At 33.9% G+C, this 14,012-nt stretch overlaps 1 protein-coding gene across 2 annotated transcripts in view; it reads left to right on the top strand.

Moving 5' to 3' along the window:
- NUDCD1 (NudC domain containing 1) overlaps positions 1-14,012 on the top strand; it is a 47,197-nt gene that overhangs the window by 20,075 nt on the left and 13,110 nt on the right. For both annotated transcript variants that reach the window (XM_062570553.1, XM_062570554.1), the window contains exons 4-8: positions 775-958; positions 1,958-2,143; positions 4,387-4,594; positions 10,906-11,050; positions 12,284-12,409. In XM_062570553.1, coding sequence (XP_062426537.1) covers positions 775-958; positions 1,958-2,143; positions 4,387-4,594; positions 10,906-11,050; positions 12,284-12,409 — 849 coding nt within the window. The remainder of the gene's footprint in view (positions 1-774; positions 959-1,957; positions 2,144-4,386; positions 4,595-10,905; positions 11,051-12,283; positions 12,410-14,012) is intronic.

Below are 14,012 nucleotides of genomic sequence, written 5' to 3'. Positions count from 1 at the left end.
TATCTCAAGTTATAAGACTCACAGTCCTTCTGTGTGACATGATTCTATGTTTATGGTGGTACTTAGTAGCCTTTTAGTATAACAGTATTGTTTACCAAATCTGCATATCTGGTCCTATTCAAATTTCAATGGATTTTTCCAAATTCTATACATAAAATTCAAAACGTTCTAACCCTGGCAACTCCTAAACCTGAATATCATACTCTTTCATTTCATGTTTGTTATTCTCTTTCTTTTTCAGACTTTTTAGAAAAGAAAAGTTGAATCCCTTTTAAAGGTACTGGCCAAATCACAAAATGTGATTACTCGCCTTGTGTCAAGGTCTACAGAGACTCTTGGAATAGTGGAATGCCTAGGGAGGGCCTCTGTGCAACGCCTCCATTTTCATCTTGAGTGCAAAACTACTTTCCTCAGTTAATATGTTCTCTGTGCAGATCGCGATCTGTTTATCAGTTGTTGTACATCTACGTACTACAGTACTAAACAGTCATAATGCTTATAATTTTATGGTTTTTGCTATTTGTGTAATGGGCCATTTTAATGATTTTATAATACAAGAGTAATAAAAGCATTTCAGAACAGTATCTTGATAGCAAAGGAAGGAGGAACCAGAGATATGACACTCATTGATACGTACTGGCAGAGGGGTTTGTGGAAAGCAAACTCCCAGTGCTTTGACATTCAGTTAAGGCTTTCAGTGCTTTCTGAGGAATAGAAAATAGGGATACCTTCCCATTTGGACTGACTGACTTTTTACAACTTTCTGTCTTCTAGATTGTGTTTAATGAAGAACTAGGCAGTCCATTTACTATAGCACACAGTGTTTCATTTGTAAAATCTGATACACATTCAGTAGCTGTGCTGTTACTTAGAGTAGAAAAGGATGAATTGGACACAAAAGGAAGTGGATATCATATTTCCTTGGAATGGGTTACAATTGCAGAGATGAGTAAAGAGGGTAAGTATTTTACTGGTGGGTAATGTGAATAAACTCCTATCGTACTTTCATTCATAGTCTTAAGAGTTGTCCATTTCTCAGTTTCTATCCCCCAAAATCATAACTCATTTTTTTACATAGGTAACTTTTTCTTCTATTCTGAGATAAAGTTGTGAGTTGTAGATCTACATTATGACAAATATTTGGAAGTCAGGAAGAAGTAAATTTAGACATGTATGTAATTAGAAAGCAAAATATTACTAGTTATATCTTGTAAGAAAAATTAAATTGACAATACTGATAGTCTAGAATTTAAGACTAAAGCTTAGAGAGAGCACTGGCTCAAACTCAAATATTATGTTTTGCAAGTAGTATGATTTTTTTTCTGCCATCATAGTCTGATCTTGTCTAATGTCTCTGCTAATAAATTTCCATTTTTTTCCAAGTAATGTAATTACAAAGACAGTAATTTCCTTTAATGAAGAGATTAAACATATATTTGAAAGATGGTAAATAATTCCTAGAGTTAATTTATTTTATTATCTGTGAGAATTTTAAGAAATTTTTAGTTATTTGCTTAAAATTTGTTGTTTTGTGTAATCTATTCACAAGTTGATTGATTGCTGAGAACTTTGAGTACAGCTAGATTCTAATAAAAAAAGAAGAACTTGTCATCTTAGCTATGTTTTTAAGTCATTAATGCTTGTGTGTTTGGGAGCACAATGGGGAACAGCATGAACCTTGAGGCCAGTGGTTTACAACCAGGATCCCTCTTTTTAAGGCCACTATTTTACAAAAGCTGAAGAAGATAGGCTTTTTGCATTGTAGTTGCAACACAAGCCATTTCAATATTTCTCAAGTTTTTACTGCAGCTGAAAAAGTGTTTTGAAGACTTTTTTTTTTTTAGAGGGGCAGTAAATGATGCTAGGAATTGCTGGTCTAGCTCTGAGTGAAGAAGACATTGTAAGAAAAAAAAAAGATATGCTGCTTAGATTAATTTTTAGTCTTTTCTTTTTATAGGTGATCATAGATATGAGATCTTCAAAAGGAGAGTTTTGCAAGGAAAATCGGTCCCTCATTATGCAGCGATTGAACCAAATGGAGATGGTTTAATGATTCTCTCCTACAAACCATTCAAATTTATGCAAGATGAGGAAGACAAGTTAGAAGAAAATGATGATGAAAAAGTAACAAATAAAAAGAAAGGTAAAACTTAGCTGGTGGATTATGATAGACTACTCTCTACTACTCTCTGTTTTGACTAATAAATAGCTCATCTGTTTAGCCTCTGTTCAGAAACTTTAGCATGGAATGTTTTTCTTAACATCTGCTTTCCAGAAAAGATACAAAAAGATGGCAGGTTGAGGTCTTTAACATCTTTGTTGTGCATGTAGTTGAGTTATAATTGTATTAAGGATATCTGTGTTCATAAGTCTTGACAAAGCAAAGTAATTCTTTGGTGCAGTTAACACCGTGATGCAATGTCTATACCCAAATGACATTCAAGTGCAATGTCACTTGAATTAGCTAGTTTAAGATTTGAAGAATTTTAAGAGCTTCTTGACTTTTGTGCTAGATATGTGTAAGGAAGAAACTCGATAAAGAACATTATATGGCTCTTAACATAGTTCATTTTATGCATATGTGGAATTATGATGTTACCAAAGCCTAGAAAGACTGTCTCTAACTGTTTGTAGCAATACCTTTTCTGCTGTCACAAGATTCTAGTGACAGTGAAAGTACTGAAACTGGACCTCCTAGTTTAGAGGAGGACCTAATACTGGTAGAGAGAATTTGTCTTCTGAGAAGCCTAATTTGGGCTATGGTTTTAGTTGCATCTTTATGTAAAATTGCAGGTAAAATAAATAGTGAAACAAGACGTGCTGGCAATAGAACTCTAATTTGTTATAGGTTTTTGCAACAATGTATGAAGAAATATTATTTTGATTATGTTGCACACCAATATTTTGGCTTTTTCTTTGTTTTTTCATATACATGTGTTCCACGCATACTCGGTAACTTGTAAGAAGACCTAGATGACAGTTCAGAGAAAAAAAAATGTAAGATTTTTTTGATGTGGTCCTCTGTTCTTATAAACTAGGATTTTTTGATATCAAATACAGTCAGTGTCAGAGTTAGAACTTTGAAGGCTGTCACACCTCTTAAGTTAATAGTTTTTGGGGAAGTATATATGTAGCATTTGTGACTGATCTTATATAAAGAAGAAACTCATGGTAACTAGCAGCCTTGTAACAGTCCTTCCAGAGTCAAGACTCAAGCTTTCATCAACTAATTATCATATCGTATTTTGACAATTTGACAGTTTCCAAAGCATTTCAAAGAGATATTCCATCCATGGTGCTGTACTTCTCCTCTAAATAGGAAGTTAGGATGTAAAAGATTGCTCTTCAGAAAATGAATGCATCTGCAGTAATGTCTGGTTGAGTTCTGTTAAGTTCTTCAAGAACTTTTTTGTTTGAGAGAAAGACAATTTGATATTTCATCTACTTAAAACTTGAATTTGAAGTCATCTTACGACATTTGGCTCTCAAGATTTTTAGGTATCCTTTGTAAGTGAGATTAAATTTGTATATCAGTATCTTTTTTATGTGGTATTGCACAAGGAAAAGTTAATATTTAGAATCTTCATGGGAATCATAAACAGCGTGGTTTCCATCTTACTGCCAATTTTCTTTTTCTAGTTATGCTAAAATCAAGTTTAAACCAAACTATCATGCAAAAGCTTAATGTAGTGCTTTATACATCTGGTTATTCCTGTGTCTTTTTTTTTTCCTCTTTTTTTTTTTTTTTTTTTTTTGCCTTTTTCTCTGAATTATTTAAAAGTGCAATCATCCTCCTTTGAACAGTTAGTATAGAGATTAAAGTGCCGTTGCGGTCATTTTGTTCTTACTGGCCTCTTACGAGATATGAGAGGGTGAACAGGATGTAGCTATAATCCTAGCAGGAAAGACTGTACAGGAAGGTGTGGAGACCATCTGTGCCTATGGAATACTAGCATATGTCATAAACGACAAATATTGTAGATTAATTCCAAATTTTCGGAAAGGCAGTTTGGAGCATGTCAAACCTTTGTAATTCTTTAAGCACTCATAAAAATCATTAACACTTCAGTATATTTAATTATATTTTTGTTACCAGTTTCATAATATTACAACAGTTTTAGAAGGATATTTAAAGCATATTGTGTAATTCTAACTTCATATTTGAGTGTGGACGTTAATTAGTGTCCCTTGTGTAGGCAACAGTTAACTTGATTGTGAAAAAAAATATTTCATCATTATACAATCAGAGTAAGTTTTATGTAAATTGTTCAGAGTTAATTTCCATCCTTTGCCAGATTTCCCCATATCTCCCAGCACTGTGTGCTGTAGAATCCAGGATAATATTTGCAATCTACTTTGTGTTTTCCTGTATCTTTCCAATTGTAGACCCTCTCTATTACTGGCAGCAGACTGAAGATGACTTGACAGTAACAGTTCACATTTCTCAAGATACCATTAAGGATGACATAAAAGTACAGTTTTCCCCTGATAACATATGTGTTACACTGAAAGACCAGCCTCCTTTAATGGAAGGAAAACTCTACTCATCTGTGGACCATGAAAGCTGCACATGGATAATTAGAGAGAACAAAAGGTGTTGTATATGATTTTTACTTCTACTACTGACAGGAATTGATTTGAAAATTAAAAGATCACCATATCTGTTGACTTCTGGCCTCTCTGGGAATGGACTTCTTTAAGACTAGAGCCTACATGCCTCCTTCCAAGGATAAGAGGAACAGCAATCATGTTTTACAATGTTGTTTCTTTAGCTAATCATAAAAGTAATCCCCTTTTACAGTTACTTGCTTATGAGCTATGTGACCGGCTATTTTCTTCAACAGAGAACAGAGTTTTCAAAATACTAATTCTTTTAATTCATTTTAACTCCTCTTATTTAGAATGAAAAGGCATTGGATATACCTGTGTGTGTGCTGACAACTATGCCTGTATCTGACTAGCGAATGCAAGACTTTCTGTTGCTGAGCTCAGGAGTAAAATTCTTACCAATATATCCTAATATTGCAGTTTTTAATGTTAACCTTTCATACTGTTTTCATGTGTTTTACCTGCATTTACTGGCTGCCAGAGTTAATGTGGCCTGTTAAAGTTTTCCATTCCCTTTCTAAAATAATAATCAGTGTAATGAACTACTGGAGCTTAGTCTCCATGCATGCATATATTCTTTTTTTTTTCTTTCTCAGAAAGATCTTGTGCATTCTAAGTGGTCATGGTACAAAAGTGAATAGGTAAACTGCTAAGTGCCATTGATAAAGACAGTTTATGATGTAGTGATGTAACTTTGATGATAAATTCTGTATAGGTCATAAAAAAATAGCTATTTTGAAGCATTAAAGAAAAACTTTATTTTTTCCAAATACTCAGGAAAAAACAGTTATCAAAATATAAAAAAAGGCTTTATAAGCTAAGTAAGCTTAATCAAGTCAGTGTTTTTTCTTGTTTGTTTGTTTGTTTTTTTCTCTCTGAAATTTTAGGACTGATTAGCCTGATTTCTACCCTATTGTTTACATTAATCATTTCTCTTCTACGTCTGCTTTCCACAAACAGAAACTTTTGGTTTTCTACTAGTGTAACAAAGAAATTCTTCAGTCTAGTTTGATTTATAAATTTCTTATTACTTTTCTCATTCGTGTACGTAATGCAAAATAATTCTGTGTGAACTTAACATTCTTTAGATCTTGATAATGTTCAAAGTTTTAGTTAAGAAGTAAGCTTGAGTAGGTGTTTGCTGTTTTTATTCAAAAAATTGTTAATTCTATATTTTTAATTTTCTGGTAGAGTTTTACCAGTTAGTTCTAGATACCTTAATTTTACTATCTATTTAGATTCTTCATATTGTTGTTAGAGCATCTAGAGTTTTTCAGAGCACTAAACTGAACAATGTTTTCAGTGACACCTTAAGACAAGTTCAGTCATTGTTTTAGATTTTTAATGGGCAAATTGTCTATAAAATTTACACTTGCACCAGTAAAAATATTACATATCTGGAAGGTGACATAACTGTTCAGATTTATTTCCACATTTGTTTCTGCACATGTTAAAGGCAGTTTGAAAACCCTCTATATTTAGAAATGTATCCTTCAGTGTTTTCTGTTTGAGACATGAAGCTGAAAGCTCGTGTTGTAAGCCAATTTCTTTGCTGCAATTAGAAGGTTCAGTGATCACTTACTACACTGTTTAGTTCTATCTTGTAGGACTAAACTGAGAGAGTTGATTACTTATATGTAATGCTGCTAAACATACCGTTCTTGATCCTGCTACTTAAAAGACAGTTTGGAAGTTTTGCTCATTGTTTGCAGTGGCACTTCCCATTCTGCTACATGGTCAGAACTGAAGCACCATCTAAATGATTCAAAGGAAGACTTTAATTCTGAAGAATGAAGTGCCAAGTGCACATTATGAAGAACAAGTAGTTATTGCACACTAATCTTGTTCATCTTATTTATTTATTTATTTTTACTGTAAGCGTGTATTATTCTGTAAAAATATTTCAGAATTTTTGCAGACTTTTCTTGTCAATTATACTAGTGTTTTGATTTGATTTTGTTGAAGGGGCAGGAGTGGGTGTTGAAAGTCCAGACAATAGAAGCTAAATATTTTTTGCTTAGGGGCTTTGTGACCAGATCTTGAACTTTCCAAGTTCAGGAGGTAATCATATGTTTTAGACTCCGTAAGTTATTGTCTCGTTTATTTAACCTGGGAATATGCATCACTTATCTACAAGTCTCATGCAGAGCTCTTAGAATTTCATTTGGGATTTGTGCACAAGTCCACAGCTATCAAATATATATAGATACAGTCTTACTGCAAGATAGTCGTACAGAATCTTCAGGTTTTCTGTTTGTAATATGCCTGAATCTAGCCACACAAATGTTTGTTATTTACAAGTAATGTATTCTAACCAATTCTGGCTGTCCATAAAGTTGATATTTGTTGTAGCCTTAGATAATATCTCACCTGTTATAATTATTATGTAATCATAAGAGGACCTCAGGGTAGTAGGTAGGCCATAATGTTCATAGTTTAATAAGAATGAATTTAGTTGTTTTTCATTTTCATTTCATTTCACAGTATTAAATTTCTGTCTTTTATTTAATAGAGGCTACAGGTTGAAAAATTAACCTTTTTAATTGGCTGCCTTTAGCACTCTTTTTAAGGTATAGGAGATATTTTTGCTGATTCACTTGAGAAAGCAAACCTTGAAAAACTGTAGACTTTTTAAAAATACACAAAATCTGTGACTTTAGGAAGGGAAAAAAATGTTACTTATTTCTTAAATGAATCATAACAAAAAGCACTTAAGTTTTTTTAATACTATTTAACAATAACTCGTGAAGAAACCAAATGCTGCTGTAAGGCAAGTTCATGCAGTTTTCACTCACTGTTTATGAATCTTCATTTTTTGATGAAGCAGATACCTATACAGAAAAACATGACAGTACCATGCAATTAAATCTTGATTCCCCCCCTTATTTTCAGCCGAAATAAGACAATACCTGGAGTGATCTGCTGATCTGCTCCTGTTACGTGTAGTTCTATGAGCATAACCGTGGTTAGGGAGTGAAAGCACATGTTAATGTGCTTGAGTGTTCTGTTAATGCAGAACCATAAGTTGAGTCTTGAACCAAAGAAATTACTTAGACTTAACATAAGGGGAAAGGATACAAGCTGTTGGGGAAATGCAACTAAATGAGACAATATGTAAAACTGCTAAAAGTTTTATTGCTCAGATGTGGTTCATAATGGAATTTGTCTTAGGTCTTTTTTAAGTATAAGAAAAGCAATGAAGCATGCCAATATATCTTACGTATTTGGACATTTACTGCTTTTGCTCTCTCCTAGGGTAAAGTAATGAGCCACTATTTATTGAAACAAGCAGGTTTGGTTAAATGGTTGCTTAAAGATTAATTTCCGTGTATGGTATCATCATGTGAAACAATTAAGAAGAGAGGAGTTGTTTCTGTGGAATTAGAGGTATTTCCTTTCAATTAGATAAAATAAAGTTTACTCATTGGGAAAATTTTGCACTTACTCTGTGATAAAGAAGGGCACAAATGCAGCAAAACATAGATTTACCTACATCACTAAACATTTCTTCTATTGAGTGCAATAAACATGCTAGGTTTAAGGATTGAGATTGATTCCTTCTTTTAAGGAAGTTCCTAATTTATTGATGCAACAGTATACCTTCTGGACATGGGAAAAAAAGTTGCATTAGTTGTGTCAATTTCCAAGGCATTTGAAATGTCTTCTCTTGTTCATTACTTGGACTCTTTTTTTTTTAATATTTAAAATCTCATATGGTTTTACTTTTGCAGCACTGTAAATACTGAAAAATATAGAGATTAATGAAAATTATGGCTTGAGTACCGAATGCAGTATTTTTTTAAATTGCACTATAATCCCTTTTGCCTTTCAACAAATTAACTAAACTTGTCAGTGAAAGCCTTTGAATTCTTATTTATTGACTTTTTTTTTACTTTTTGAGCTTTCTTTGGTTAACAATCACCAGATATTTGCTCTGAATAAAAACATACGGGAATTGAAAGACATTCCAAATAATCTACTGCAAAACTGTCGTTCATGCTGTGCGGCTAGCACAAAATATGATTCTGTTATAGTCAGTGATTTCTTTTAAAGAGAAAGTATCACCTTGAACATGCATATTTCTTGGAAATCTTACTTTTTGATTCCAGTGATTTGAGACTGGAATTTCAGTAGCATAACTTTGCAAAAGAAACTGGAAAAGGTCTGTCATCTTAATTTTGTGTTGTAATCAGTGTTCTCCCTTATTTTTACCTTTTCCTGTAGATTTATTACTATTTTTAAAGTTTAGTTATTTTGAATACACTGTATTGTAATAAAGCTTATTGTACAAAGGTAAACTGTTTTTTACTGTTTACCAGATTGTGTCTTAGAGCGAAGCAAGTGGTTTCATTGATCTCCTTCCCTTTTTAGTACCGAATACCTGTTTTGTAAGAGTGTATGCACTTTAGTATTTTGTCTCAGAGTCCCAGTTCAGCAAGTTATTTCAGCATACACATCAGGATTTTTTTGTAGTTTAAAGTTGTTGCAAGCTCTCCAGTAGGCATGTCTGGCCCTCACCTGCAAAGCTTCCAGTTTAGTTTCCTCTGAAAGGTTTTGAGATTTACAAACTTTCATTCCATAAACCATAACCAGCATGCAGTAAGTAAGTAGCAGATGTGTATGTAGGCTGTTAACTGTAGCTTTCTGACACTATGGAGTCTTGAATATCAAATAACAAAAAGAAAAGAAATAACCCCTACATTTTCAAATCATGATTTTTAAGTACATGTATTTTTCTCCACCATTTCCCAGCTGTTGAAATTGGAGGGAAAGGAGTTTTACATCTGAGATATTGTGTATCCTTAAAGCTTTGCTTGTTGCTTTGTATGCAATACATATGACAGAAATTACCAGTTTAAAATACAAAAAATAAGAAGTTGTGATAGCCATAGCGCTGACTTTGGGCTACTTAAATAAGCTTGATGTCAATATTATGTTAATGCATTGTTTGTACTTCTGTGTAAAGTAAACAGGTGTATACTTTGTGAGCCTTGGAGACTTAAGTCAGACTGAAGTCTGATTAAATATTTTATTAGAAAAATAGCATGACATTTTCTGTAAGATGTGGAAATTCTGACATCAAATATATTGTATTTTTCCCAAAAGGTAACTACATAAAAGATAAAATAAAGCTTCTAGAAAATAATTATAAATGTAGATTAGACTAATATGTTAAAATACGACTTTTCATTTGTTGTATATTAGATATTCATGTAACAAATGACTGGATGGTTTTGAGCTAATTATCAAGTGGATAATATGACATGAATGTCAGGCTTCTATTTTAATGCAAAAGGTATGATCCCTAAATAATAGGTGCATTTAATTACACATGAAATTACACATTTAAATGTAATAGGTTGCACTTAGTACTGCAGTACCACTTAAAATCTGTTGAACAGAAATCTAAAACACATTACAAGTATCTTTTATAAAATTATGCTATTTCTAATGCCAATTAAAAAACTTCAGTTAATAAAAGAAACTGAATCAGAGTTCATCAAATAGTTATTGCTTTTATTCAGTAGTTAGTAACTTAGGTTTTCCTGCTGTATCAGCTAAAAAGATTGACACTATAGACCTTGCTAAAAGTGTGTTTAATGAACTTAACTCTCCCTACAGTGTTCCCCACATATGTAGGTCTAATGCAGTCATTACCAAGAATTTCTGTATTGGTGCATGAGAATTAAAAGAATTTGCTTTGGTTTGGTTTTGTTATATGCATTTTATTTAAATTCTCTTTTTCACAGGTTACAGAAATTAAACTTCTGCTGAAATATAACTTTAGGTGTACAGTATAGGTAACTAACTGTGTTGCAGTATTTTTGAGGTATATCAAACACAAATATTTGTGTCCTAAATGTTGTACAAAGTGTGCATTTACGTAGCCATATCATTAAATACTTATTAGATTTCAAATAAACCATTATAGTGAAACTGAGTGTGTCTTTGAATATTTTTTAGCAGGTGATCTTGTATAGTAATTAAAATATTTTAATAACTACTTCAGATGAAACCTCATTTAAATTGAAAATGTTGCGGGCTGTTGTATGAATACATTTTTGTTGTGCTAAGCTTTTAGAAATCACTTGTCCTTGATCTGGTTTTCTTCAGAATATTTTCCTTGACAACAGTTTATTTTGTAAATTAAATTCTGATAGTTGCTGTTATGTGGTTTTCGTTATTAATTCAGCTTGGAGAGAAGTGTTCAAATTTACCTTTAGAGCTTTAGACTGTCATCTTGAAAAAAAGATGCAAAATTTTCATTTCTCTTTCCATCTCCTGTTTGCATTTTAGTTTGGAAATTTCTCTAATTAAGAAAAATGAGGGACTCCAGTGGCCAGAACTAATAGTTGGTGACACAAGAGGGGAATTCATTATGGACCCTTCCCAACGATCTGCAATAGCTGAAAGCCTGATGCATCTTACCTCAGAAGTAATGGTAAGAAGTTGAAAGTAAAACATTCAAACTTAGTGCAGATTTGAGTGTTGTCTTTTCTTGATATTCTAACTCTCACTTCATTGACATGAGATAACTCTTCAGTGCTATTCAGAATACGAATGCTGCTTTCCTTTATAACTGAAATATTTGACAAACGGTAATAGCACTAGAGTTGTGAATAAACTTTGAACTGCAATAAAATCTTCGTGAACAATTGAATTTAGATAATAGTGTCTGTGCAACAAAAGTCTGATTAAATGTTGAAATAAATTTCATTTCCATCACTTAAGGTGTGGCAAATTTCAAACAGTTATTTAAATAATTTTGAAGGATATCTGGTTTTTGTGATACCTTTAAGTAAAGCAAAATTGTGCATCAGAAAGAATAAAGCAAACAAAAGAATTAACCATATCTCTTAAACCTAAATGCTTGATTGTCAAATTGCTAACCAAGAAACAAATTCGGTTCTGAAATTTGATTAATATCTTCTTTGATCAAAATAGGCTTCTGTGAAAATGTCATCTATTTAAAGTCTGTAAGTTCTAAGAATGTCAACCAGATCTTTCAGAACATCTTCTAATCTTGTTTTAAAAGAAAAAAAAATATATGTTACTGAGAGTGCTCCACAACCTTTGTTAGAAGTCTGCCATTGGCTGACATCATGAAGTGATTTATTTTGATTCTGATTTTTTTCCTCTTTTTTTTTTCCTCAAAGCAATAAATCTTTTTGTGTTTTTTTTTTCCTACAATGTTTATTTACATTGCTACTTTCCACTTAAAATACAGAAACAACCACTAGGATTCACCCTTTATCTTCTTTTTGTTGCAGTTCCTAGATTGAATGTAGTTAGAGCTATTTATACAGTGAATGAGTCCATTTTTTTCTAGCACTTCCAATGGCAATCTGTAAGAAACTTATTTAAATTTACTTGACCTGTGTAAATTTTGAGGATCATCTACTCTTTTTCTTCATAGAAGGAAGTCTTTTGTCTACCTTCTACTGGCTTATGTTCCTTAAACTGAAATGCACCATGCTGTCCTTCAAAAGAGAAATAGTTGTATTCGTTTAAGATAAGTACATAATAGTTTTGATCCTTGAGCATGAAAGGATATGCAGCTTATTACATTTTTGCTCTTACTGGTCTATTATCTCTTTTCATAACAAAAAAAGTATTGATTATATATTTTGAATAGTTGGGATTTTCAGTGTATTTCATTGTCTTTTTGTTTCAGAATCCGAACCCAGACAAGGAAAACCCACCTTGTAATGCACAAGAATTAGAGGAATGTGATGCTTTTCTTGAAGACGGTGCAAGTTTGTGCAGATTTGATGGTGATACCTTGAAAATTACTCATGTAGTAAGTGCTACAAAATATTACAAAAGCATTCTAAAATTTTTTTCAGATATGAAGGTGGAGTTATTTTATCAGAACAAAAATCTGTGCAAATTCTTGAAACCATGTAAATTTATTTTATAATGTAAAAATTGCAGTAACAGCATAAATTATCAGTCAATATATATATCCCTCATTATTGTTTTAATGTAAAATAAGACTTCTATCTTGATTAAAAAAAAAATCTAAAATAGTTTCACAAGTGAGCCATTTGGAAAAGCAAAGATATTTCAGCACAACTCCCAGATGCAGCCAGGAGACACAGCAGTTTGCACAGCAGTTTTCACGAAAGGGTTCAAAGAAGGGTTCGGTAACACCCCTCAAAACATTACACATGTCCTCAGCTATGGTGGTGTAACATACCACAGGCGTGGTACCCAGCAGCCATTGGATCAGCTGTCCCTGCACTTTCAGTGGCTTTGACAGAGATGGAGCTTTAGAAGAAAGATGCTGCTCTGCAAGTCTTGGGATGCAAGGAGTGCCTGGGAGTTCTCAGTGAGGCTGAGGTTGATGGTCTTTTTGCATGCAGGAGGTGCGCAGCACCAGAGAGGATGAGAAAGAGATGGACCAGATCTTCTCTGACACTCTGCAGCTTCAAGAGCCAGAACCTGCAGCAGTAGACACACAGAGTTGGTGCCTACTGGGTCAGAAAGTGGAAATTCCCTCAGTGGTGAAGGCTGGAAGCTGATGACATCTGGTCCCAGGAGCAGGGCTCCTGTTCCACTAGAAAACTTGCAGCTTTGGAAGAGGTTTACTCCCCTTGTAGATGATGAGGAGCTGGGAATACTCTCAAACACAGCATCTGTATCAGCTGAGCCTCCTCTATACAGGAACACAAGGAGGAAGCAGCAAGTGTTAGTATTGGGAGAATCCCTGCTGCAGGGGATGGAGGCCCCCATCTGCTAACCTGACCAGCCATTTAGGGAAGTTTGCTGCTTTCCAGAGCATTGAGGAGCTGCCAAGGCTTGTGCTGCCCTTGAATGATATATCGCCTACTGCTCTTCTATGTGGGCACCAATAGTACTGCTAGGGGAGACTTAGAGAGTATGAAATGTAACTGCTACTAATGGTGAAGGTCTTGGGGGGGTCCAGGTAATGTTCCCCATCCTGCCAGAGAGGGGGAAGGGCACAAGGAGGACTGAACAGATTCTGTGGGTCAACAATTGGTTGCAGAGCTGGTGTTGACAACAAGGTTTTGGTTTCTATGGCTGCGCAACCCTCTTCAAGGACCAACAACTGCCAGCAGACTGGCCAACCTGGCAAGGAGGGAATTAAACCAGGAATGACAGGGGAGGGGGAGAATGACCAGCGAGCAGGTAAGAAAGTGATGATGGGGTTACAACCAAAGGGTCTGGGGTGATGTAAACAGAATGCATGTCTCAAACAAATAGGTATAAAGTGAAATCACCCATATGTATGCATGTAAATAAGGAATTTGTTATGGGACCACATGGGGAAAGCTGCAATGCCCTTTCTAGGAGGTCATAACACAAATTGCCTCTCTGAAGTACCTGTACACTGATGCATGCAGCATGAGAAACAAACTGGAGGAACAAGAAGTCTATGC

This window comes from Rhea pennata, chromosome 2 (genome assembly GCF_028389875.1).
Source record: "Rhea pennata isolate bPtePen1 chromosome 2, bPtePen1.pri, whole genome shotgun sequence".
Lineage (NCBI taxonomy): Eukaryota > Metazoa > Chordata > Aves > Rheiformes > Rheidae > Rhea > Rhea pennata.
The sequence above is the reverse complement of the archived record's forward strand: the minus strand, read 5'-3'. Positions and strand labels throughout refer to the sequence as shown.